Source organism: Anarhichas minor, unplaced genomic scaffold, assembly GCF_050575085.1.
Source record: "Anarhichas minor isolate MPS153535 unplaced genomic scaffold, ASM5057508v1 ptg000121l, whole genome shotgun sequence".
Classification (NCBI taxonomy): Eukaryota; Metazoa; Chordata; class Actinopteri; order Perciformes; family Anarhichadidae; genus Anarhichas; species Anarhichas minor.
Genome location: NW_027466567.1, coordinates 42,811 through 69,576, shown reverse-complemented (window position 1 = coordinate 69,576; position 26,766 = coordinate 42,811). Strand labels below are relative to the sequence as shown.

The 26,766-nt window shown below is 41.5% G+C and overlaps 1 protein-coding gene and 1 pseudogene across 1 annotated transcript; both read left to right on the top strand.

Annotated features, from left to right (window-relative positions):
- The first annotated feature begins 1,404 nt into the window (after nt 1–1,404).
- Nucleotides 1,405–9,408, top strand: LOC142940924 (uncharacterized). The gene is made up of 11 exons (XM_076083126.1): nt 1,405–1,542; nt 2,440–2,597; nt 2,806–3,006; nt 3,124–3,288; nt 3,434–3,528; nt 3,609–3,653; nt 3,763–3,960; nt 4,054–4,234; nt 4,346–4,510; nt 7,109–7,266; nt 9,232–9,408. The coding sequence occupies exons 2-11, from the start codon at nt 2,534–2,536 to the stop codon at nt 9,406–9,408; spliced, it is 1,449 nt and encodes a 482-aa protein (XP_075939241.1). The 5' UTR covers nt 1,405–1,542; nt 2,440–2,533.
- A 9,572-nt stretch (nt 9,409–18,980) lies between these two features.
- Nucleotides 18,981–26,090, top strand: LOC142940922 (ADP-ribosylhydrolase ARH1-like; annotated as a pseudogene).
- The last annotated feature ends 676 nt before the right edge of the window (nt 26,091–26,766 follow it).

Below are 26,766 nucleotides of genomic sequence, written 5' to 3'. Positions count from 1 at the left end.
AACAGGTTTTTCACTTGTGTGTTTCATTTTCCCCGGCTGTGACATCGCTGCCAGTATTGTTTTCACCATGTGAGTCTGTGTTTGTCTTCATGGCTAAATGTGGTCCTGGAGACATCTAGCAGGAACTAAAGCTGGTTCTGAGTGCTTTGTCATGTGTTTCATCATCTCTGTGTGTTTTGTCATTCATCTCTGTTATAGTGTCAAAAAGTCATCCTGAGGACAACACACACACACACACACATCAGAGACATGGGTCTCTTCCTCCATTCAGCGCCCATCCTCTACCCTAATCATTTACAAACAGTTCCTAAATGTTAAAAATGGTCGAGGGATTCAATTTACAACAATATTTAACTGAGAAAATATAGGCGGGGATCGGCTCACGTAAAAGGCGTCATGGGTAGGGCGAAGCCAGAGGACACTGGTGGAGGCAGTAGTCCTGACGTGCAAATTGGTCGTCCGATCTGGGTATAGGGGCGAAAGACTAATCGAACCAGCAGCTGGTTCCCTCCCAAGTTTCCTTCAGGATAGCTAGTGTCTCGCAGGTTTTTTTCTCACTGCATTCACGTGAATATGGTTCACTACTTGAGTTAATGTACTTGAAGTGAATATGAACTGTGAAGTATTCAGAAAAGTAAAAGTAACGGTACAGAACTATTATGATCAAAATATACTTAAAATACTAAAAGTAATAGTCTTCATTGTGCAGAATGGCCCATTTCAAAATAATGTCAAATTAAATGACTATATTATAAATGCTGATTCATATGTAATTACATTTGATCTTGAAGACAAACGCATTTTCCACCAGGACATAAAACTGCAAAACATCTTGATCGAGACCAGCTCGGACATCCCGCGAGTTCGCCTCATCGACTTTGGTCTGAGCTGCTTCGTTAAGAAAAGAGCCTCTTACCGCGTCTTCTTCGGTAAGACGTCTGGCTTTACTCCTGCTCTTCACTAACTTACCCATCTGTGACTTTACATTGAAACAAAGATCCTCATCCTCACTGTCTTTTTATTATGTCTGTATATTCTAGGTACTGACATCCCCCCAGAGTGGTACGATCGTGGGTTTTACAGATCCGGACCCACCACAGTGTTTCAGATTGGAGTGGTCCTCTTTGAGACGCTCCACAGTGATACATTTGATACCATCGGGTTCTTTGCAAACGAGCTGAGAATCAGCAACGAGCTCTCCGAAAGTAAGAAAAACATACATAAACATGTCGGCAGACACAAATCTGTTAATTTTAGTTCACACTGTGATGGATCACCGGAGCCGTCGCCCTCACCTTTCTTCTCCTTCATTTCTTGGTGAAAGAGATGTCCAAGAAACGGAAAAGTGAAGAACTTGGAGCCGACTTGCCCACATCCCAGATGAAGAAGGAAGGGGTTGCCTTTGGAGGTCCCCTGTCTCCCGAGTTATTCGACAAACGTCTGCCTTCCAACTCTCCGTTACGTAAAGGGGCCGATCTGCCCAGGAGTCTGTGTGTGACTGAACCCAAACAGCCAATCCTTCGAAAAGCAGGTTTGCTGCAGGTGAGACTTAAGTGGAGAATGATGACTCAAATAGTTTGACCTGACACGTATACTTGTTATTCATCCTATAATTCTATTTAAAATGGAATCTTTGTTTTTTTGCAGGACAAGAAAGGGCGTTTAAGTTAAAGTAATAGTCTTCATTGTGCAGAATGGCCCATTTCAAAATAATGTCAAATTAAATTACTATATTATAAATGCTGATTCATATGTTCATCAATTTAATGTTGAAGCTAATTTCAACTACTACCTATACTAATACATAATAATGTATTCATTATCAGAATCTTCAAAGTGAAGACATCTTCAAAATAAATGTGGTGAAGTAAAAAGTACAATATCTCCCTCTGAGATCTAGTGGAGTAGAAGTATAAAGTAGCAGAAAATGAAACGTATAGCAGCCTATAAGTAGCCTACCTCAAAACTGAACAGTAACTTTACATGAAGACAAGTCAGCAGTGGCAGCAGGACATGAAGACATTTAATACTTCATTCAAAAAGTACTTTTTTGTTGTTATCACATTGCCACGTATTTACACGATGTAGTATTTATTCATTCTTTAAAGTCTTTGACTTTAAGATCAAGATGAACAGTTCATAGAAACAACCTGAGGACATTTTAATAGTTTGTAGGAAAGTCAGCCAGATGAGAAAGAGTCAATATCAAGTATTGTATGCTTGTACACATAGTATTTTATGCATTGTATGAATATATTCAGTGGATAACCTCCATCTATACAAATATACTGGACACACACACATACACTATTTACTATAAACACTAATTTGCATAATTCTGGAACACTTGATTGTTCTGTTACAGACATGACCTCATGATAGAACATTTCATCATGTTCTATGTTCCGCTCACCATGTTCTATGTTCCGCTCATCACAGCTTTATAAGAAGACACTCGGTGGCAAGTTCACTCAGTGAAGCATTGGATCAGTACTCACACAGTTCTCCTGTTCGAAACTTCTTCAATATCTTAATGGACAAAGACTCTGCAAAGAAGACAATGAATTGCGGTTCTCCGGCCCTTAAAAGAGATCAAGGTAAGTGAGAAATCCAGGCATAAATCTAGGGAGGGAGGAGAAGGCACTAATCTAGAGTTAGTACCTCGAGATAGACCTGATTCCTGCTGTTGAGACCTTTTTCTTACTGTGATCTGAGTCTGTGAAATGATGAAAGATGACAGTTTCATACAGTTAGTGACATTAGCTCACAACAAACTGATGTTCCACTTATTTTTCTCATTTGTAGATCTCAATACCAGCACATCTGAACAAAGTTCAGCATCTGGAAACCCTAACCGGACTATCAGGCCCCCCAACGCCACCTTTCGTTTTAACCCGTCAAGGAATGCTAAAAGTGACGACCGAACCTCCTCTGACGAATGTGGCCTGACAGAAGTGACGGAGAAAGTCAGAGAAGATGTAGAGGCGTCCACCTTAGAAGACTCTGGTAAGCTGATCATGTGAAACTGCTGTTGGAAATGTATCCCATCATCAGTTTTTGTCCACGTTAGTGTTGTGATTGTCAACAAACTGATGTTCCTCTGTTTGTTTTCCTCATCTGTAGAAAGCTGCAACACATCTGTGGAAGATGTGAGCAAGAGAGGCAATAAGAGGAAGGCCGTCGCCGGTGCTGAAGGTCCAGAGAAGAGCAGGCTGGACCTGAAGGAGGCCTCTGGACCTACAGAGACTGAACACACCCAACGGGGTTTGTCGGTACATGGCACAACAGGTCAGTAGTTTGGCTTTATTATGTTCAGTGTAAAATCATAATTTATATTAGATATAACAAACGTAGGAGGGATTCATATTTAGGTAACATATAGTTGCTGTTACTCACAAATGTAATAAAACTGAATATTTGTTTTTCTGTTTAGCTGAATTTGAGGCCAAATACCAGCAGCAGGATCTGCTCGGCGAAGGAGGATGTGGATCTGTGTTTGCTGGCTACCGCAAAGCAGATAATCTACCTGTAAGTGTTACACACACACACACACACACACACACACTATGGTCAGGAAGTGCTAACCAAGTCTTGTTTGTACCTCGTAGGTTGCCATCAAACACGTTCCTAATGACAACATTCTCTGCCAACGCGTGAGTGAGCAACACCTGCTGCTGTTGAAATGTGCTGCGCTCTCTTTCTGAATGTATTACGGATGAATCGTGTTTCTCTCTCATACTCAACTCTGTTGTGATGTTTCAGAAAGGGATCTCCGCGGAGGTCACCGTCATGTCAAAACTGGCGGCCAAATCAGAGGGGACATCGGCACCCGTATCCCTGCTGGACCACTACAAACTGGACCAGGAGCTGATCCTGGTGCTGGAGAGACCAATCCCTGCCAAAGACCTTCTCGACCACATCAACGCTAACGGAGGCCCCTTAGACGAAGAGGAAGCCAAGGTAAGCTGCTGTAGTTGGCTCCGAGTCACAGCCATGAGAACATGTCAGAACATCCTCCTCTCTGATCATCATCTCTCTCTTTTTGTCTGTCAGGTGATTCTGAAACAGCTCATCGATGCAGCAATTGATCTTGAAGACAAACACGTCTTCCACCGGGACATAAAACCGGAAAACATATTGATCGAGACCAGCTCGGACATCCCGCGAGTTCGCCTCATTGACTTTGGTCTGAGCTGCTTAGCGAAGAAAACATCCACTTACCGCGTCTTCTTCGGTAAGACGTCTGGCTTTACTCCTGCTCTTCACTAACTTACCCATCTGTGACTTTACATTGAAACAAAGCTCCTCATCCTCACTGTCTTTTTATTATGTCTGTATATTCTAGGTACTCACATCCCCCCAGAGTATCACGATCGTGGGTTTTACAGTGCCGGACCCACCACAGTGTTTCAGATGGGAGTGGTCCTCTTTGAGATGCTCCACACTGATATATTTGTTATGAACAGGTTCTTTCGAAACAATCAGAGAATCAGCAACGAGCTCTCCGAAAGTAAGAAAAACATACAGAAACATGTCGGCAGACACAAATCTGTTCATTTTAGTTCACACTGTGATGGATCACCGGAGCCGTCGCCCTCACCTTTCTTCTCCTTCTTTCTCTCCAGATTGCCAGGATTTCTTTCGGACAAGTTTGAACAGAGACCCTAATCGGCGTTCTACCCTGAAACAGCTCAGGAGTCATCCATGGCTCTGTTAACCCCACACACACACACACACACAAGTTGTGTGCGTGTGGTGTGGTGTGTGTGTTGTGTGACACAACACACACACCACACACACAAGTTGTGTGCGTGTGGTGTGGTGTGTGTGTTGTGTGACACAACACACACACCACACACACAAGTTGTGTGCGTGTGGTGTGGTGTGTGTGTTGTGTGACACAACACACACACCACACACACAAGTTGTGTGCGTGTGGTGTGGTGTGTGTGTTGTGTGACACAACACACACACCACACACACAAGTTGTGTGCGTGTGGTGCGGTGTGTGGTGTGCGTGTGGTGCGGTGTGTGGTGTGCGTGTGGTGCGGTGTGTGGTGTGCGTGTGGTGCGGTGTGTGGTGTGACACAACACAGAGCCTTCAGTTATCAAGCACCTCTTTTGTGGAACCAGCTTCCCGTTTCAGTCCGGGGGGCAGACACACTCACCACATTTAAGAGTAGGCTTAAGACTTTCCTTTGTGAGAGTGCTTATAGTTAGGGCTGGCTCTGGTTTGCCTTGGACCGGCCCTTAGACAAACTGGTATAGGCAAAAACTACAGGGGGACTTCCTTAGGATACACTGAGCACCTCTCTCCTCTTCTTCATCTCTGTCTGTATGAATTGATTATGCTCATTACTAACTTTACTTCTTCCCCGGAGTATTTGTGCTTTCTCTCCTCACAGGTTTCCATGGAGCATGGTTTCATCTGGACCCTGGTCCTATTACTCACATTACTATTTCATATTACCGATACCATTAATGCACATTATTGACCTGCTTCTTCACCAGAGTGTCTGTACTTTCTCGCCTCACAGGTTCCTGTGTATCCGGGTTATACCTGGACCAGGTCTTGCCTCCTGTCGTGGTTCTGTTATACATTGAATGTGTTGTAATTCAGTTATCCTGTTCTACACTTGACATCATTGCACTTCTGTCCATCCTGGGAGAGGGATCCCTCCTCTGTTGCTCTCCCACAGGTCTCTCCCTCTTTTCTCCCCGTGAAAGGGTTTTTTTGGGGGAGTTTTTCCTGTTCCGATGTGAGGGTCCCGGGACAAGAGGATGTCAAATGTGTACAGATTGTAAAGCCCTCTGAGGCTAATTTGTAATTTGAGACAAAAATAAATAATATACAAAAATAAATTGAATTGAATTGAACACACACACACAACACACCACACCACACCACACCACACACACACACACACACACACACACAATATGGAAAATATGGAATCACCCAGTAATATGTGTAAAATATGATATCTGTAGTAAATATATGCTTTTCCTGCACGTCCTCTCCGCCTGTCTGCACGTCTCAGCTGGCTGGGACGCTGGAGAATCTGCCCCAAAGAGGCGGATCTATGAAGCAGTTTAGCCAATGATACTTTAATGCTGATTAAAGATATAAATGAGTGACATACAATTTAGCCAATCAGCGTCCTCCAATAGATTCCGAAGCTGCACGTTCTCGTCAGGAGAAGTCTCTACAGGCACTATTTTAACGACATGACAATGGCGAGCGAGAGCACTTCCCCCTAAGTGACAAGTGTAAGCGTCAGCAGGTGCAGAATTTACATGAAGAGATCGAATGCATGCCCACATAGCCCTCTCCCCACACACACACATACATACACAAGCAATCATACATCGAGACTGACGAAGTGCATGCTGACACACTTGCACATCCTGCACTCTCACATGCCCCCCCCCCCCCCGCCCTCCCTCCCCCCCTCCCTGATGATTAGAAAGTGGGTCAAGGACAACTTTCTACGAGGGCAATGACAAAAAATGAAATCTGCCATGAGAGACTGACTCTGGCTGCAGCACAGAAGAAGTGCCCAGAGTACGTATGATGTATAATCCGAGGAGGCAAAGATGTGATAATAAATAGCCAGGGGCTGGATGATTGGGAGGAAACTTCTAGAGCAGACAATGAGTTCTGTCCGTGATGCACTTAGAAACGTACTCAATGAGGCTTGATGAATCGAACATGCTGCCCCATCTAATGAACTCTTCAGAGTTAATCGAGTGTGTCCGTTATAATTTGGTTGATAAATAACATCACTGATATTATATTGGTAATCAGTTCACTGCTCCCATCGGTTGCAGTAAACAACAGTACTTTTGAAAGTAGTTCCATGTTTAGTGTTTGTGTATTTCTTAGTGCTGCCACAAATACTTTTTTTCCCTGAAGATTCTCTGCAGCACAACAAATCAGTTCACGTGAAGCAAAACCTGGACCTCGAAGGAGGAATATTCACACGATTCTCTCTCTCTCTCTCTCTCTCTCTCTCTCCAGCAAACTACATCTACATTTTGCACAGAAAAGCAGCAAAGTAAATACTCCTCCTTGATATTCTCATCTCTCTGAGTGATTGTGATTCAGACCGTCAAGCAGCACATCCTCCCGTCTCCAACGCATCATCTCGCACTGCAACACTCTCAGCAGCTCTGATGACATTGCACCGGAGAGCTCGGCTGGCAATAGAGCCGGGCCCTGTTCACTCCACCCGTCCTCTAATAATACTCGTCCCCAGAGGCAAGGCAAGTTTATTTGTATAGCACATTTCAACAAGGTAATTCAAAGTGCTTCACATAAAACCATTAAAAGCATCAAAACATAAGGCAAAAGAAAAGGAGATTTAAAAACAATTAAGAACATTCATTAAAACATTACAAAACAGTGTAAGAAATAAAATACAGTAGTAAAATGCAGAAATGCAGGAAATTGATTAATATATGAATTGAATGTGGTTCAATTAAAGGCAGCAAACAGAAAAGTCTTCAATCTTGATTTAAAGGAGCTGAGGGTCTCAGCAGACCTGCAGCTTTCTGGGACTTTGTTCCAGATATGTGGAGCAGAAACACTGAACGCTGCTTCTCCATGTTTAGTTCTGACTCTGGGAACAGAAAGTAGACCGGTCCCAGACGACCTAAGGGGTCGGGATGGTTCATAAGGTAGCAGCAGATCAGAGATGTATTTTGGCCCTAAACCATTCAGTGCTTTGTAAACCAGCAGCAGGATTTTAAAGTAAATTCTTTGTTTGACAGGAAGCCAGTGCAAAGACCTCAGAACTGGAGTGATGTGATCCACCCTCCTGGTCTTAGTGAGGACTCGAGCTGCAGCGTTCTGAATCAGCTGCAGCTTTCTGACAGACTTTTTACAGAGACCTGTAAACACACCGTTACAGTAGTCCAGTCTGCTGAAGATAAATGCATGGACAAGTTTATCCAAATCCTGTTGAGACATAAGTCCTCTAATCCTTGATATACTTTAGAATTGAAGCCATCTACAAGCTCATTGACTGAGATGCAAGAGAGGGCTGGTGTGGAGGAGAACTTCTGAATAAATAGTTCACTGGTGTTTTCAGAGATGTAACGCTTCATCACAACCTTGGTTTGGACATTTGTGCGCAAGGAGACTGCACTCTCAAAGAAAACACAGAAATGATCAGAGAGTGCAACATCAGTCACAGCGACCTTGGAAATGTTTACACCTTTGGTGATGATTAGGTCCAGAGTGTGCCCCCTGTTGTGTGTGGATCCTGTCACATGCTGAGTCAGATCATAGTTATCAAGGACACCACATAGTTCTATAGACCCTCTGTCCTGGGGATTATCAACATGGATATTAAAATCGCCAACAATAACAACACAGTCAAAATCAATACAGATTATAGACAGCAGTTCAGTAAACTCATCAAAGAAGGTTGCACAGTATTTAGGCGGTCTGTAAATGTTTAGGAATAAAGCTTGAGTGGAATTCAGAGCCACATATTCAAAAGAACTAAAATGACCAAAGGACATCTGCTTGCATTGAAGAGAATCATTAAATAAAATAGCAACTCCACCTCCTTTCTTATGCGCTCTTGTTTCACTCATGAAACTGAAGCTGTGAGGTGTTGATTCAATAACAACAGCTGCACTGTTATCTTGATTTAACCATGTTTCAGTTAAAAACAAAATGTCCAGTTTGTGCCGAACAATAAAATCATTGATTAAAAATGTTTTTCCTGACAGAGACCTGACATTTAATAAAGCTAAGTTTAACTGTGACAGCCGTAAGGTTACAAAGTTGATAGACACAGTCCCAGTATCAGCTTTGTCTAGCTAGCATCTCACCAAGTTAGCCTGAGTGAAGACCCTGCTAACTGTGAATTATGTCAGATGTAAAAACTAAATCTCAATGGACACAATGCCAATGTCGATCTAGTCTCTCACCAAGTTTGCCTGAGCAGCAGCACTCTGCTCACTGTGATAGCCGTAATGTTACAACATCAGTGGACCTAATGCTAATGTCGATCTAGTCGAACTTGCATCTCATCAAGTTAGCCTGAGCAGGACACTCTGCTCACTGTGAAGGGCGGGCCGACAGCGTATATTCTACGCTCTCGTTAGCACGCCACCCGATTAGCTAGAGCGGAAGCGCTCTGCCAACCGTGGAAAACGAACAACGGTTATAGAAAACAATGTTAATCGATCTCACCGATTGCTGTCTTCACGACTTAGGTGGCCCTTATCAGACTGGTGACGACCGATGATAGGGGCGTCCACCGGTCCGGGGCTCGATGTCCGAACGGCGAACACACCGCTCCCTCCGAAGAGGGACAGCTTGTCGCAGCCCTTGGAGGGCGAGAAATCCGCAACTCCGACCGGTGGTCACAAGGCTACAGCGACAAGCTCTAATATGTCTTGATCGTAGACACATCTTTGTTTATGCTACCATGGTAGCTAACCTGCGTAGCGAGAAGATGAAAAAGGACTGAATTCAGGATGACACCGGAACTTATAGACGACGGGGGTCATCCGAGGTCACAGGTGACTTTGTTGGTATAAATATTCGACCTGCGCACGCGCGAGACGGAAGATATCCAGTGTGAAGCACTGCCTCTGGCGGTCAGTAAGGATGAAATAGAACCTCATTGTCAATAACGTTTCGAAGGAAAGTATTTTCTCCCGGATGTCGTTTATTTTTGATGTATCACAAATACGTTTAATATAAGTCTGCGTAGAGAGGAGGTGGAGGCGGATGGATGAGTCAAATATGGGACTTTTCACCCAGGAGACCACTTGTCTGTGTTTTACTTTTACTAAACTTAACCAAGAAGTTTTGTTACCTGAACCTAAACGTAACTAAGAATACCGTTTTTAAAACTGCAAAAGCGCAACGTTGATACATAATGTTGACATATTTTTGGTTCAGAAACGTCAAGATTCAACGTATCCGTGGGTTGCAGAAATGTACAATTCCAATATTTCAGTCTGGCGGCTGGGTTGCACTAGTGCGCCACATTTGTATCATTCTGCCGATGAAAATAGTCCCCAACAAATGCACCATTTCCTCCTGTTTGAGTAATGTTTGCTAAAAACTACAGTGACCAGCTGCTGCAGGAAGTTAAAGTCTTTTTTACTCACTAAATATGAGTCCAGACAAGAAAGTCAAGGAAGTTGTAGATGGGTGTCGCAGAGGAAAAAGCACAGGTGTAAAAAAGAAGAATTCATTTTAGATTTAGGGTCAAAACATCTGCTGTGTAAAGATGTATTTTATTTAAGTGTCAATGATATTTGGACCTAATGTTTTTATTCAATAATGGGAAGTTTTGTTTTTGTTTTTGTGTTTGCATTGCGATATTTAAAGCTACTACAATGAACTTTCATTCGTGTTGATTCTGTCTCCCCCTGTGGACTAAAGTGGTAGTGTTTCTGAACCTTTAGAAAACATCTCATTTTACTGCAGCAGGGTCTGACAGTCTGACCCTCTCAGTCCTGGTTCTGGTTCTCCCGTGCCTCCCTTCCCTCCAGACGGTCCAGCCATACATCCTGGGTCGCCAGCAGCGTGGTGTCGGTGTTGGCTCCCAGAGAGGAGAAGCTCTGCTCCTGGAGGAGGAGGAGACGCTGCTGCTGCTACCGGGAGCTGAGCTCTCCTCCTCCCTCCGGAGCTCCAGATCTGGGTCTGTCCAGGTCTGTTGGCAGCTCACAGAACCAGCTCCGTCTGTGATCAGAGCCTCATTCATAGCAACATGTTGCGTCATCAGAAACTCATAATACCCGGCGTCCAAACAAACCACAGTTGTAATGCGGCTGCTAAAGAGGATCATGCGCTTAATCACAATCATAAGTTGTGTGTCAGCGATGACATAAGGCCTCTCTGTTAGTGAGCATGTTGTTGGCTACAGAGCGACTGACTGTTGGAAGGTGGACGTTAATAAGTAATGAGCGTCACACTGATACCTGCGTGTCTGGCCACACCTGTTCAGCAGCACACAGGACCTAATGAAGCGTGACGCATTCAGCGGAGGGACTTTGTTCACCGGGTTTACGGGAAAAAGTTAGAATTTTAGATAAAAAGTGATGATGAATACAGAAAAAACAAAGCAGGATCAAAACATCCACACAATTCTCTCCAATGCATCACATGTATTATGTAAGACTACCTGAGGCCTTTTTCATTGTGAAATGCATTCAGTTTGCTCACATGCAAAAAAAAAAAAAGAAGAAAAGCCGATTATGCATTTCTGGCTCAACTTCACCGAATTCCAAAGGTGCTTATATGCTATCTATAGAGAAGAGAAAAAGTCTGAAGAGGCAAATAAACAGCAACAACCTTATTGTTAGACCAACAAAGAACATTTAAAGGTATTATTAGCCAGAAGAAACGATTAGAAAACTAATCAGCTTTTTCTTTTTCTACATTGATGAATCACTTTCCAAGCGAAGAATCTGAATATTACCTCGTTTCAGCTTCTCAACTGTGAGGATTTGCTGCTTTTCTTTGTTGTAGTTGATATTAAACTGAATTTTTTTGGGCTTTGGCTTGTTGATCGGAGACCCTGGACTCTGGTAAACTGTGAGAGACTTTCACGTCACCTGAGCAGAACTATTTAGAAAAACTAATTCCAATGATTGCATATGATGTGTGATATTAAAAGGGAATGATCATTGTTTACATCGTTATTCTATTTTATTGAAAAATCATTATGGTGGGATGTTTATTGGGGTTTGAAGAACAAACTATACGAAAAAGTAAAATACTCGCCTGTGCACGTCATATGTGTAGTGCTTTTATTGTGAAAGGTAAGAGGGTGGATCTGGTCTGTGCTGCATTTGTCAAGGTTAAAAAGAGTAATAAAGTTTGTAAAATAAAATTGATGTCGCTTTTTCGCTGCCAAATAATGGTGTTCAATAGTATTATAATTAAAAAACTCCTGCAGTGTTTAAAGGCTTTACATCTGTAGAATATGATGTCGAACAGGGAATCTCTGCAGCAAGACAAATGACATGTAAAATGGTATTTTTGACATTTTACAAATGGTGCGCCTGCTGTGAACTGCAGGCGGCCATATTGTGATTTTTAGTGGATCTTCAGGACAGCCCTGTACTGTCATTGATTAAATAGTATCTGGTAATAAATATTACATTAGAGATGACATGAAACCAGTCTGTGATACTGTCTCTGTCATCTTCCATGAGTCGTGTCTGTTTTAAGGGATGTCCTTAAAATCACTGCATCACACTGACATCTAGTGGTCAAAACGTCGCATTGCAGCAGAAGAGCTGTTCTCAATGAGAGCGCCGTGCATTAAATACTTTTGATATATTATGATGAACTTTCTGTGTGTGTGTGTGTGTGTGTGTGTGTGTGTGTGTGTGTGTCTGTGTGTCTGTGTGTGTGTGTGTGTGTGTGTGTGTGTGTGTGTGTGTGTGTAATCTCCTGACAGAAAATAAATTTGAAGAGGCTTTGAGGAAATGTTTTAAAACATCTGCTTGTCTGGTATTATTAATAATATTGCTGCTATAAAAGGTTTGGTGGAAAGACGAGTCTTTAAGTTATTAAATGCGTTACAGTTTATTCAAAAAGGTGAGTGGAGAAAACTACAGATCAAAATAAACAATTTATATTTAACACACTTTGACAACACAGGCAAATCAAACAAGTCTTCAGTTTCAAGTGATACGTACGCGTGGACAGAAGTCTCGTTTTGTTTCCGTTCGGTTGGCGATGAGGTCGAGGTTAAGATTCAAATCTAGTGAAGAGAAGCTACAGAATCACAGGGACACATGTACCTCTAACCCGACAGCACAGACTCTTTATTTAATATCCAAGAATGTACATTATTATATGTACATTATTACACATCACCCTGGACATGAGCAGGCAAACAGAGGACATGAGATCAAAACAAAGACGTTTGATCCTCTTGAGAAAACTATTCTGAGAGCAGAAGAAAGTCTGTTAATAAAAAGCAACTCTGAAACACAGGCTGAGCTCAAAAGGCTTAAATCTGACAGTAGAAAGTCTCCTGAACGTCAAGTTCTATTCCACAACAGCGTGAAAGCATTTTGTAATATTTCACTTCCTTGAAATATAAATATGGTGCTGCTGCACATGATGTTGTGGTTAAAGTTACGAAAATCTGTGACATCTGCTTTTTGTCACCTGATGGCTGAAAAACAACTGGAACCAAACAAATCGAGTGTTTTTGTGACTATTTTTGGACATAAAGTCAACGTGACTAAAGCTGGGAATCAAATGTTTGTTTCTAAAACTCATGACTTTGTATCACCAACGTTTCAACCTAAACATTCATTTACATTTTAAATAAAAGGCAAAATATGAGAACAATACTGCAAAATTTGTTCAAATTTAAGTTAATTTATTATATTATTATTATAAAAAAGGAAATACAATAGAAATGTTCACTGTTAGCTCTCCTGTTGATTTCAACACTGATCGGTTGTTTAGATAACAGACAGACAGACAGATAATAGATAATAGACAGACAGATAATAGACAGACAGACAGATAATAGACAGACAGATAATAGATAATAGACAGACAGATAATAGACAGACAGACAGATAATAGACAGACAGATAATAGATAATAGACAGACAGATAATAGACAGACAGATAATAGATAATAGACAGACAGATAATAGACAGACAGATAATAGATAATAGACAGACAGATAATAGATAATAGACAGACAGATAATAGATAATAGACAGACAGATAATAGACAGACAGACAGATAATAGACAGACAGATAATAGATAATAGACAGACAGATAATAGACAGACAGACAGATAATAGACAGACAGACAATAGATAATAGACAGACAGATAATAGACAGACAGACAGATAATAGACAGACAGACAATAGATAATAGACAGACAGATAATAGATAATAGACAGACAGATAATAGATAATAGACAGACAGATAATAGACAGACAGATAATAGATAATAGACAGACAGATAATAGACAGACAGATAATAGATAATAGACAGACAGATAATAGATAATAGACAGACAGATAATAGACAGACAGATAATAGATAATAGACAGACAGATAATAGACAGACAGACAGATAATAGACAGACAGATAATAGACAGACAGACAGATAATAGACAGACAGATAATAGATAATAGACAGACAGATAATAGATAATAGACAGACAGATAATAGACAGACAGACAGATAATAGACAGACAGATAATAGATAATAGACAGACAGATAATAGACAGACAGATAATAGATAATAGACAGACAGATAATAGATAATAGACAGACAGATAATAGACAGACAGATAATAGATAATAGACAGACAGATAATAGACAGACAGATAATAGACAGACAGACAGATAATAGACAGACAGATAATAGATAATAGACAGACAGATAATAGACAGACAGACAGATAATAGACAGACAGATAATAGACAGACAGACAGATAATAGACAGACAGACAATAGATAATAGACAGACAGACAGATAATAGACAGACAGATAATAGATAATAGACAGACAGATAATAGACAGACAGACAATAGATAATAGACAGACAGATAATAGACAGACAGATAATAGATAATAGACAGACAGATAATAGACAGACAGACAGATAATAGACCGACAGACAATAGATAATAGACAGACAGATAATAGACAGACAGACAGATAATAGGCAGACAGACAATAGATAATAGACAGACAGATAATAGAAAGACAGACAGATAATAAACCGACAGATAATAGATAATAGACAGACAGATAATAGACAGACAGACAGATAATAGACAGACAGATAATAGATAATAGAAAGACAGACAGATAATAGACAGACAGACAGATAATAGATAATAGACAGACAGATAATAGACCGACAGATAATAGATAATAGACAGACAGATAATAGACAGACAGATAATAGACCGACAGACAATAGATAATAGACAGACAGATAATAGACAGACAGACAGATAATAGACAGACAGACAATAGATAATAGACAGACAGATAATAGAAAGACAGACAGATAATAAACCGACAGATAATAGATAATAGACAGACAGATAATAGATAATAGACAGACAGATAATAGATAATAGAAAGACAGACAGATAATAGACAGACAGATAATAGATAATAGACAGACAGATAATAGACCGACAGATAATAGACAGACAGATAATAGAAAATAGACAGACAGATAATAGAAAGACAGACAGATAATAAACCGACAGATAATAGATAATAGACAGACAGATAATAGATAATAGACAGACAGATAATAGATAATAGAAAGACAGACAGATAATAGATAATAGACAGACAGATAATAGACCGACAGATAATAGATAATAGACAGACAGATAATAGACCGACAGATAATAGATAATAGACAGACAGATAATAGATAATAGAAAGACAGACAGATAATAGACAGACAGACAGATAATAGAAAGACAGATAATAGACAGACAGACAGATAATAGACAGACAGATAATAGATAATAGACAGACAGATAATAGATAATAGAAAGACAGACAGATAATAGAAAGACAGATAATAGACAGACAGACAGATAATAGATAATAGACAGACAGACAGATAATAGATAATAGACAGACAGACAGATAATAGACAGACAGACAGATAGATACACTGAACCCCCGGCTCCCCGGGCGCCTATCATTGGCAGCCCACTGCTCCCTATATGCAGGGATGGGTCAAATGCAGAAGTCAAATTTTGTGTATGTGTATATGTATATGACAATAAAATCCTAACGACCATAAATACTGCGTACTATGGTCTTTGTTTTGGTCTCTCATGAGAAAGCGCAGAGCGTTCATGGCGGATGAGCTTCCAAAAATGAGAATTTTGCATGCCTTTGCTTGGTTTATGCTGGCCTGCTTCACTCAATCGAAGTCAAATCAGTTTTAGAGACTGTAAAACCTGTTGTGCTATGACTGTGGCTATGCCATTGACATTTTTAGGCATTATTTCAAGTAATATTTTAGACACAAGTGCTTTTTTTCAGGCGAACCTGAAACTTTTGTGCTGATACACATATTAGCACATCTCACAAGTGTTACCTGTATTATACAATCAAAAAATTATTAAAATAGACCTTGTAGTTGCAGAAATACACTCTCTTTGGTATGGGTATGCAATTTTCGAGCAGAGGCCTAAAAATAGGGCTAGTGTTCAAGAGGTTACTTCCTTCCTTAAAACTGTCTGTCTGTCTGACTCACTCAGTCCATATAACTATCTCTCCTCTTCTACTCTGTTAGTCTTTCTCTTCCGTTTCTTGGATGGACCAGGCAGAGGATCGACTTCAGGAACTTTAGTGTGTTCGATTGGACTAGTTTCAGTTTCCTTGTTGAAGTCGGTGCTGCTTTCAGCAGACTCATCACACCGTCTGCTTTTTTTGCAGCTCCTCTCCTCTTCTACTCTGTTAGTCTTTCTCTTCCGTTTCTTGGATGGACCAGGCAGAGGATCGTCTTCAGGAACTTTAGCGTGTTCGATTGGACTAGTTTCAGTTTCCTTGTTGAAGTCGGTGTCGCTTTCAGCAGACTCATCCCACCATCTGCTTATTTCCCTGCTCATCTCCTCTTCTGATGTGATAGTCATTCTCTTCCGTTTCTTGGATGGACCAGGCAGAGGATCGTCTTCAGGAACTTTAGTGTGTTCGATTGAACTAGTTTCAGTTTCCTTGTTGAAGTCGGTGCTGCTTTCAGCAGACTCATCACACCGTCTGCTTTTTTTGCAGCTCCTCTCCTCTTCTACTCTGTTAGTCTTTCTCTTCCGTTTCTTGGATGGACCAGGCAGAGGATCGTCTTCATGAACTTTAGCGTGTTCGATTGAACTAGTTTCAGTTTCCTTGTTGAAGTTGGTGCTCTCGGTGCTGCTTTCAGCAGACTCATCACACCGTCTGCTTTTTTTGCAGCTCCTCTCCTCTTCTACTCTGTTAGTCTTTCTCTTCCGTTTCTTGGATGGACCAGGCAGAGGATCGACTTCAGGAACTTTAGTGTGTTCGATTGGACTAGTTTCAGTTTCCTTGTTGAAGTCGGTGCTGCTTTCAGCAGACTCATCACACCGTCTGCTTTTTTTGCAGCTCCTCTCCTCTTCTACTCTGTTAGTCTTTCTCTTCCGTTTCTTGGATGGACCAGGCAGAGGATCGTCTTCAGGAACTTTAGCGTGTTCGATTGGACTAGTTTCAGTTTCCTTGTTGAAGTCGGTGTCGCTTTCAGCAGACTCATCCCACCATCTGCTTATTTCCCTGCTCATCTCCTCTTCTGATGTGATAGTCATTCTCTTCCGTTTCTTGGATGGACCAGGCAGAGGATCGTCTTCAGGAACTTTAGTGTGTTCGATTGAACTAGTTTCAGTTTCCTTGTTGAAGTCGGTGCTGCTTTCAGCAGACTCATCACACCGTCTGCTTTTTTTGCAGCTCCTCTCCTCTTCTACTCTGTTAGTCTTTCTCTTCCGTTTCTTGGATGGACCAGGCAGAGGATCGTCTTCATGAACTTTAGCGTGTTCGATTGAACTAGTTTCAGTTTCCTTGTTGAAGTTGGTGCTCTCGGTGCTGCTTTCAGCAGACTCATCACACCGTCTGCTTTTTTTGCAGCTCCTCTCCTCTTCTACTCTGTTAGTCTTTCTCTTCCGTTTCTTGGATGGACCAGGCAGAGGATCGACTTCAGGAACTTTAGTGTGTTCGATTGGACTAGTTTCAGTTTCCTTGTTGAAGTCGGTGCTGCTTTCAGCAGACTCATCACACCGTCTGCTTTTTTTGCAGCTCCTCTCCTCTTCTACTCTGTTAGTCTTTCTCTTCCGTTTCTTGGATGGACCAGGCAGAGGATCGACTTCAGGAACTTTAGCGTGTTCGATTGGACTAGTTTCAGTTTCCTTGTTGAAGTCGGTGCTGCTTTCAGCAGACTCATCACACCGTCTGCTTTTTTTGCAGCTCCTCTCCTCTTCTACTCTGTTAGTCTTTCTCTTCCGTTCCTTGGATGGACCAGGCAGAGGATCGTCTTCAGGAACTTTAGCGTGTTCGATTGAACTAGTTTCAGTTTCCTCGTCGAAGTCGGTGTCGCTTTCAGCAAACTCATCCCACCATCCATCATTGTCGACAAATTCCACCAAGCCCTGGAATCCAACATAATTTTGATCTCCTGTTCGAGTAGGAGGAAAGATGAATCCGGGGTCGTGAATGTTAAGAAGTATATCATTATCCTCTTCATTTACATTTACGTTTTGAGATCCGTCTCCTATTTCGTCCATTGAACTAGTTTCAGTTTCCTCGTCGAAGTCGGTGTCGCTTCCGGAAAACTCATCCCACCATCCATCATTGTCGAGAAATTCCACAAAGCCCTGGAATTCAACATAATTTCGATCTCCTGTTCGAGTAGGAGGAAAGATGAATCCGGGGTTGTGAATGTTAAGAAGTATATCATTATCCTCTTCATTTACATTTACGTTTTGAGATCCGTCTCCTATTTCGTCCATTTCAACTACTGGTCTGTACTACTACTAGATAGATAGATAGATATAAACTTTATTCAACCCCAGGGGGAAATTAGATGACACAAATATACTACCACAAATATACAGTTTGTCTCCTAACAAAAATGTGTTCGGAGTATTGTATTGTATTGTATTGTATTGTATTGTAATGTATTGTATTCGTAGGTTTATGCTCTTAGATGCTTGTTTGAGGAAATGACATGCACTTATTACTTCTGGTGACTAGTTCTCTCGAAAACCGATGTTGAATACACTTGTTGTAAGTTACTTTGGATAAAAGCGTCTGCTCAGTGACTGTAATGTAATGTAATGTAAATGTGGGCTTTGAGTGCTGAGCTATGCTGATCTGTGACGTCACAGATCAAAGCACACCCATGCCGTTCTAGAACGACATGGGTGTAGTATCTTGGATACTTCCGGTTCAACGAACGATACAAACAAAGATGGACGCCCACCGCGCCCTATGAGACAAACTGGTATCATTCGTTTTACTTAGACACTTACATGTCAGTAGAAACAGAGTATTACATGGTGTCAGAATAGCTTGCTTTTCACTTCGACCTGACGACGGAAGATGGAGAACACAGGCGTCCCCACGCCACGGGTGGATTGGGATTCATCTAACCTGCCCGACGCATGGAGAAAGTTTCGCCAGCATGTGGAGCTAATGTTCTCCGGCCCGCTGAGCGCTAAAGAGGAGGAAGAAAAGTGCAGCTATCTACTCCTGTGGGTCGGTGAAAAAGGCAGAGATGTATATAATACATGGACCCTCACGGCAGATGAGAGGAAGGTACTCCAAATGTACTATGCGAAGTTTGAAGCATTTGTAACGCCCAAAGCTAACCCCATTTTCGCGCGATATAAATTTGACGAAAAGATACAGAAGGATTGTGAACATTTGGACCAGTTTGTGACTGAGCTAAAGCTGCTAGTAAAAGACTGCAACTACCCTAACGGTGATGAGATGATTAGAGACAGGATCGTTTTCGGCACAAACTCTCCAAGAGTCCGGGAAAAACTACTCAGTCACGGTCCAGATCTCACGCTCGAGAAAGCGATCGACATTGCAGCTCACACGAGCTGTCACAGCAGCAGCTAAAGACTATGGGTTGCCCCGCCGCTAATACAGCTAGCCAGTCTGTTCATGCAGTTAGCAGGAAGAGAACACGGTCGCACGGAGCAATGCCCCGCAAAAGGACGTCAGTGTAACAAATGCAAAAAGCCCAACCACTTTGCTAATATGTGAAGGACAAAAACACAGTAGCAGCCATGAAAATACAAGCCCGAGAAAGTCCATGCTGTTTCAGAAAGCACGGAACAGGCACCAGTGGATCTGTATGTGAGGAATTTAAGTTTTAAAGCGCTCCTAGCGATGGATATTATGTGTTACAATATGTTTACTTGTAGAAGGTTTAAACTAAAGGGAGAGTTACTGAATTTGTTGTGCACTGTGAGAGAAACCAGAGATTTTATGACACCGCCATTAAGTCAGAGAGAGGGGGATGTTGCTGGAGACTTTCTGAGCACAGCCTTCAAGAAGGGGGGTGAATTGGTCAAGGAAGTGGCCGACTGAAGGCCGAAGGGTTCAGCCAATCACTGAGCTGATCGATGGGCTAAGGAATGTGTAATATGAGACATTTCAGAGACTTTGGAGAGACAAAGAAACTGAATCCCCGGAGATAATCAGACCTCATCTGGACCACGAGGCGGACACACCAGTCTGTCGTGTGGTGCGGATGGGGCCTCTATTTCATGAAATATTACTATTGATAGTTAATTCAGTTTGTAAGTGAACTTTGTGTAGTACATTAAATATTGTTTTTAATTTTGAACCGGATCCAGCTCATTTTTCTGATGCGCAGTAAGAAGCTCGCAGCAGAAAAGTACCTGCGGCCTGCAGGCTCTCACATCCTTTGTTTTAAACCTCAACATGTACATTGACACCATGCAATGGACCGGTGAGACTTCCACTGACCACAGCATGGAGACTTCCTGCAGCAAGTGCAACATTTGACTGAAAGTATTCTCAAATCAAGCCAGAGAGTAACGTAATGTCTAAGATGACTCGTTGACATGTCGATGTTTGAACGTTACATAAATGGTCAGAAAAGGATGTCTTCATGCATGTGTGTGTGTGTGTTTATATATCATTTATTTGTTGTAATATTATTTTGAAGTGTTCACTTAGCACAGTGTTTTTTATTTGCATTATGATCAATAGAAACAGATAACGCTGGTGATGTTACTGGTGTTTTTCTACAAATCAAATATAAACATTTAAATGTGCAACACCGCTTCAGTTGAAATTACTCAGACAGAAGAAATGATCTTGATAAAAACTCATAAAACATCTTCTCCTCAGTACTGTTACAGTGAAAATTGGACTGTTAAAAAGAGCATCTACATTTGCAATTTTCTGGTTTTATAGTTTCCCTGGAGTGGCTTAGTTTCCTTATGGCTCAGTGGCATACATACATTTGTTTGTTCTCTTTTGTCCCATTAGCTCGGCTACAGTGGAGCACTATAAAGCAGCCGTGTTGCTAAGTGGTGTTGGTGATGCTCTGGGATACAGGAACCAGCTCTGGGAGTACAATGAGTCGGGACCAGCTATTCATCAGGTCAGTGCAGGACCAATATGAAAGGAGGGGCTAAGGTTGTGATAAAACTAAAGCACTACTGAAGGTGGTGTTACCCTAAAATGTCTGCCCTTGCCCTTTCTCTCCTTGCAGGAGCTCAAAGAGCTTGGTGGTCTGAAGAACATCAAGGCCGAGCTCCCTGACTGGCCGGTGAGCGACGACACAGTTCAGCATCTGGCACCGGCTGAAGGACTGGCCACTGGTGAGGTTAAAAGGACATTGAAACTATTTTCTCTATCCAGTTTCTGTCCCTCCGTTGCTATTTTCATTTCAAACGAGCATTTTATTGGATTTGATAATCGGTGTTCTGTTGAGCCCTCACTGGGACACACACACCACACCCTCCTCATAACTAAAGGTCTAATCTAATTTCCAGTCTTGCCTTGATTTGCTGCTCTATTACGGCTCTGCACAAGTGAAATGAAAATGGTAGAAATTCAACTTGACCTTTGCTGTGATAAGGCAAACAGCCATTCTTGGTAGCAGGCCCCTTTCATCTTTAAAAAGTTAATAAGGACAACAGTTTGCAGTTTGAACAAGTTGGCTCTGCGTTGTCTCCCTCGTAGGAAAGGCGGGGGAGGAACTCATGCATGAGGCGGCTGCTCGATATGTGGAGGGTATGAAAGACATGGATGGGAGGAAACCAGGGCCTTCAAGCATTTTGGGTGACACAAAGTTAATTTTATAATCATATCTCATTTATTTGTAGTCATGGCAGAGATCGGACTTACTCTCATTTGCCCTTAAAGGAGTCTCCCAGCTGAAGCCTGGAGAGGAAGGGGGCTACAGAGTGCCCTAGAATCCAGAGGGGACGGGCTGTGGAGCAGCCATGAGGTCCATGTGCATTGGTCTCAGGTAGGACGGTTGTCCCATCACGTACCCAGCACATACGTCTCTAGTACCCATTTTTTAGGTGTTCTTGTATACGAAAATCTATCTACACCTGTGATTATTGTGGCCAAAAGAATTAACGATAAAAACATTATTGCAATATCCTGAAATATAATCATAATAATGCTGTCAGTGAAATTCATATTTCACTTTGTTTATTGAGCGTTTTGTCTATTTCTTGGCGAATGAGTTACACTCTAAATACAATATGAGTGTAGGGAGGTGGAGAGAGAGTCTGTAACCATAACTGTTCGTATAAAATAAATTAAGAGGCGCTCGATTATTTACACAATATTATCATGTGTATTATTAATATGTCCATTTATAAATGTCTAGTGTATATATTGCAACATGTGGGACAATAGTAAACAGCTCAGATCCCTGTCACTGTTTACAATTTTTAATAAAATTATTTTTTAATCACTTAAGTTTATTTGATTTGATCGTTTTAATCAAAACTGGAGTAGAACCGTGAGAGCATTTTAGGCTTTTTCCCATGCATATTCTTTTATTATTTATATTATTGTTATTTTTGATGTGCTATTAAATTATTCAATCAATCAAAATCCTTAGAATATAAATACAATAACAGTCTTATCCTTATGCATTCCAGTTTCAATGTTCTCTCCTCCATGGTTATTATTTTTTAATTGTCAATTATATTGCGGTATTGCCTTCTCGAGCAGGTAGAGGGCAACTTGATGACTAAGCGAGGGAAAAGGAGATACGTTCAATTCATATCTTTTAAATGGCAGCTGATCCAGCAAATCTAAGCACCTCTCTGTTGTCTTTGGACTTTCATTTGTCTCCTGAAATCTGTAGGGTTTAGTTTTAGTTTGGGACATACTTGATATTTGTAGTAATATGCAAGGACATTTTATTCATGAAGCAAATTTATTAATAAGTAAACTCAGTGTGTGTTACATCAAAAGGCACATGTAAAACACCCTTCCACCCAAAAAAAGCAAAGAACCCGGATTCACCTCTCAGACACAGACAGTAACTACAGTTGTATGTTTGGGGTTAGGGAGCATTACAGTAGCCCTCCTTGGTAGTTGGTAACATGAACTACATTTACTATGACTTGTTTCGACATACTATACTATGTCGAAACAAGTTTCTTAAAAGAAATGGCTTGATATATAAATCCTCCCAATTATTGATTTGTTTTTAAAGTGAGAGAGTTACTGACATGACTTTCAAAGTTAAGGTCAGAGTCCAAAATAACTCCTGACTTACTGTCTCTGAAATACGATGAGTAAGTGTGAATACATTTCCTCACTCTGGTTTTTGGGATCTACAATGATCTGATGATTATTTTCAATCGATTGATCTTCTGATTATTTGATCTATTAATTAAGTGTAGGGAAAAATGTCCATCCCAGTTTCCCAGATCAAAAACAAGCTCATCTTTAGGTTGGAGAATCTGAGAGTGTTTGACATTGTTGCTCAAAACGTGATTTAAACAATTAATCAGTCAACAAAATAGTTGCGATTAATATAATAATATAATGTAGATCAACTAAGCAATGATTCCACTAATCGTTTAAGCTCTAAACTCGTCACATTTGGTTGTAAAGAGGAATTAATCCGGAATTGGATGGTAGTCACCAGCTTTTAAATTGTTCAATTTAAATTGCAGAAAGAGAGAGAAATATTCAGGCAGGTTCTGGAAAAGGTTAGGATGATAAAGCAAAATGAAATGTCAGTGGAGTAGCATTATTAAAAATGCATAGTGCAACTTGGTTTGGTCACCCAAGGACACAAAGAAAACGTGACATTAAACATTTCAAACACATTTACAGTTGAGGCACACAGCTGCTGCTTTTATCCAAAGTAATTTATAATAAATGCAGCAGTGGAATCACAGTCTTTGATCACTAAGCAGAAAATAACATAAACAGAGTTCCAGGGTGAAAGCGTGAGCCAGAACCAGTAAAAACAACAACAATGTGGAGTCAATTAAAGCATGAAAAGAGGTAATTACTGTAAACAGAAGTTTTTAATCCCGACAGAATACTAACACAGAAAACGTATTTATCTTCTATATGATGGACCTCATTAGGTTTATGGTGGAACCTTCAGCTACATATATCATAATAACATAATAAAAGCCGATAAGGACGTAAATACTTTTTCCCCATCAGGTATCCGAAGCCTGACCAGCTGTTGTCGCTGGTGGCTGTTGCAGTAGAGACGGGCAGGATGACCCATCCTCACCCCACTGGTTTCCTGGGAGCCGTAGCATCGGCCCTTTTCACGGCATACGCGGTCCAGCGCAGGCCAATAACTGCCTGGGGTCTAGGCCTGTTGAACGAGGCCTGTCCAATAGCAAAGAGCTTTGTTCAGGGTCGAGGCTACGCCGTGGAGGAGGCCGAGAGAGACCGGGACTACTTCTGTGCCAAGTGGCAGTGGTATGACCTGCTGAAATCAGGCTTTGTTATGTTGTCATGCTGTAGTCAGATCTCCTACATCAGCAAACTTCTATTAACCTGTTACAGTCTCAATTTCACTGGTTTGGTTTAGTTCAACCGCACAGAACTCATTTTTATTATAAAATATTGCTCCTGAAGACAATATAAAATTCATACATATGTTTCTTACTTTTCGTTTTAAAATAATGTGTGTGTGTGTGTGTGTGTGTGTGTGTGTGTGTGTGTGTGTGTGTGTGTGTGTGGAGAGATATCTATCTATCTATCTACTGTATCTGTCCAGTGGATTCGTCCCTTGAACAGCCGTATGGATCTGTGGGCTTGACCTGGCATTACTTTCACGCTTGCCGGTAAACCGTGTGTAGTAGGCAGATTCGGCAGCACCCCCACACACACGGAGGTCATCAGCTCCCTCTTGTGGAGAATTATCGGCAAAGATTCTTTTCAAGGCTGACTTCATGTTTACAAACGAAAGGTTTGGACATGCGGTAAGCGCTAATTGTTTGTCTTTAACATTAAGTCCTGCAGTATCAAGTAGCTTGAAAGCTGACAGCATCTGGAAGCTCCATCTTGAACTTACGTATTCTGTTTTACCGGCACTCAAACTCGACAATGTAATCGACCATGGAGACGCCATTTTCTCTTGTGATCCGGTCAAACTCTGTGTACGCCTCGTACTGGCGATCCGTTTCCTCTTTCAAAAACACAGCGTCCAATTTCGTGAGAAGTACATTCATTCCTTCATCGTCGTTCAAATCCACTGCTGCAATTTCTAGTGCACTATCCCTCGCTCTTCCCGTCAGCGATAAAGCGACCGCCAAGGCCTGCTTCTTCTCCTCGAGGTCCGTCACCAGCCTCCAAATTTCAACTTCATTTTTCCAGCTCTCGTAGGACTTCTTCTCGTCAAACGGCGGCGGAACTTTGTAATTGCCAGCAACCATCCTCTGCTACCATGTTAATGCAATAACTCCAGCGACAACTGTACATGTTTAAGACTTTACTTAATACGTATGCACGACATTAACAACAATGGTTACACGTCTTCCGTTCCTCTAGAACTAACTGCCTTACACGCATGCGCACTCGTTAACTCAGTACTTAACACCGGGACCGCAGCGCCGAGCAGCTCTACGCCCTGTCGCACTGAGAAGGCCGCCACACACACACTGCGTCCCAGCATCTTACACTGAGGGGAAACTAGGCCACACGGCCTGTGGTACATCGATCTAGAGAGCTCTAGAGAGCTGTCGCTGAGCCACAAAGTGTGGCGTCATACTGGCCTGAAGGGAAAGCAGAGTGCCCCACTAACCCAAAGAAGAGTCATTTCTGCAACGAGGACCGTGTGCCTCACCAGGCTGGTGTATTAAGACGGTTCCCTCTAGTGACCATTTTAAATTAACATGCGAGTGGAACAAATTCAAGCTAATGAGAATCCAAAAAATCCCCCTCTGAGGTAATTACTTAATTTCGTCAGCGTGACTGTCACAACCCGGCTCCTAGGCTATGACAAATACGGCAAAGACACAACAGATGATGGTTATGTAAAGTGTTTATTTTAACCAAATAAAGAAATGGTTAACTTTATGAAGTGTGTCAGTCAGTAACATCAGTAATGTCAACGTGGATGCGTGTGTGATAAAGTGTGCGTGTTGTCAGCAGAACCAAACATAACCGGCAGCGATCACTCCCCGTATACCAGAGCAACACTGGAGCAGCTTTATGCTCCAGGACCAGGTGCTCTGCAGTCAATCAGCCACCACTGCTGTTAGAGGCAGGGCCGCCACAGTGACATAATAGCAAATGTTTAACGAGCTCTTGTTGTGTAATGAAAAATAAATGTGTCTCATTATGGATGTTAACCGCTTCATGCAGTGCAAAGCAAAACGAACACTCAAACAAGTACAATTAATGATACAATAAATTAAAACAAAGCTTTGAAGTTAAGTTGAAAACTTTATTTTTTTGGCCATTGTTGTTTTAATATTTTTTTTGTCTTGTCCATTTTATTTTTTTTATTAATTATATTTTCCTAGAGGAGAGAAGAAGCAAAGGGGTGTTTTCTACTACTGGGTCGAGTTTCTTTTCAAAAAAAGTGAAATGATTTGCTAAAAATCCCCTCTCCTTTCATGCTGTATCCGTGAGAATCCCACGACAGTCTGTCTCCCGTGTGTGTCGTGGTACAAGGCTAAAAACACACTGCTGGAAGATGGTGTCTGCTGCCGTCTTTCATCCGTATATTTTCCTCTCCGACTCGTCCGCC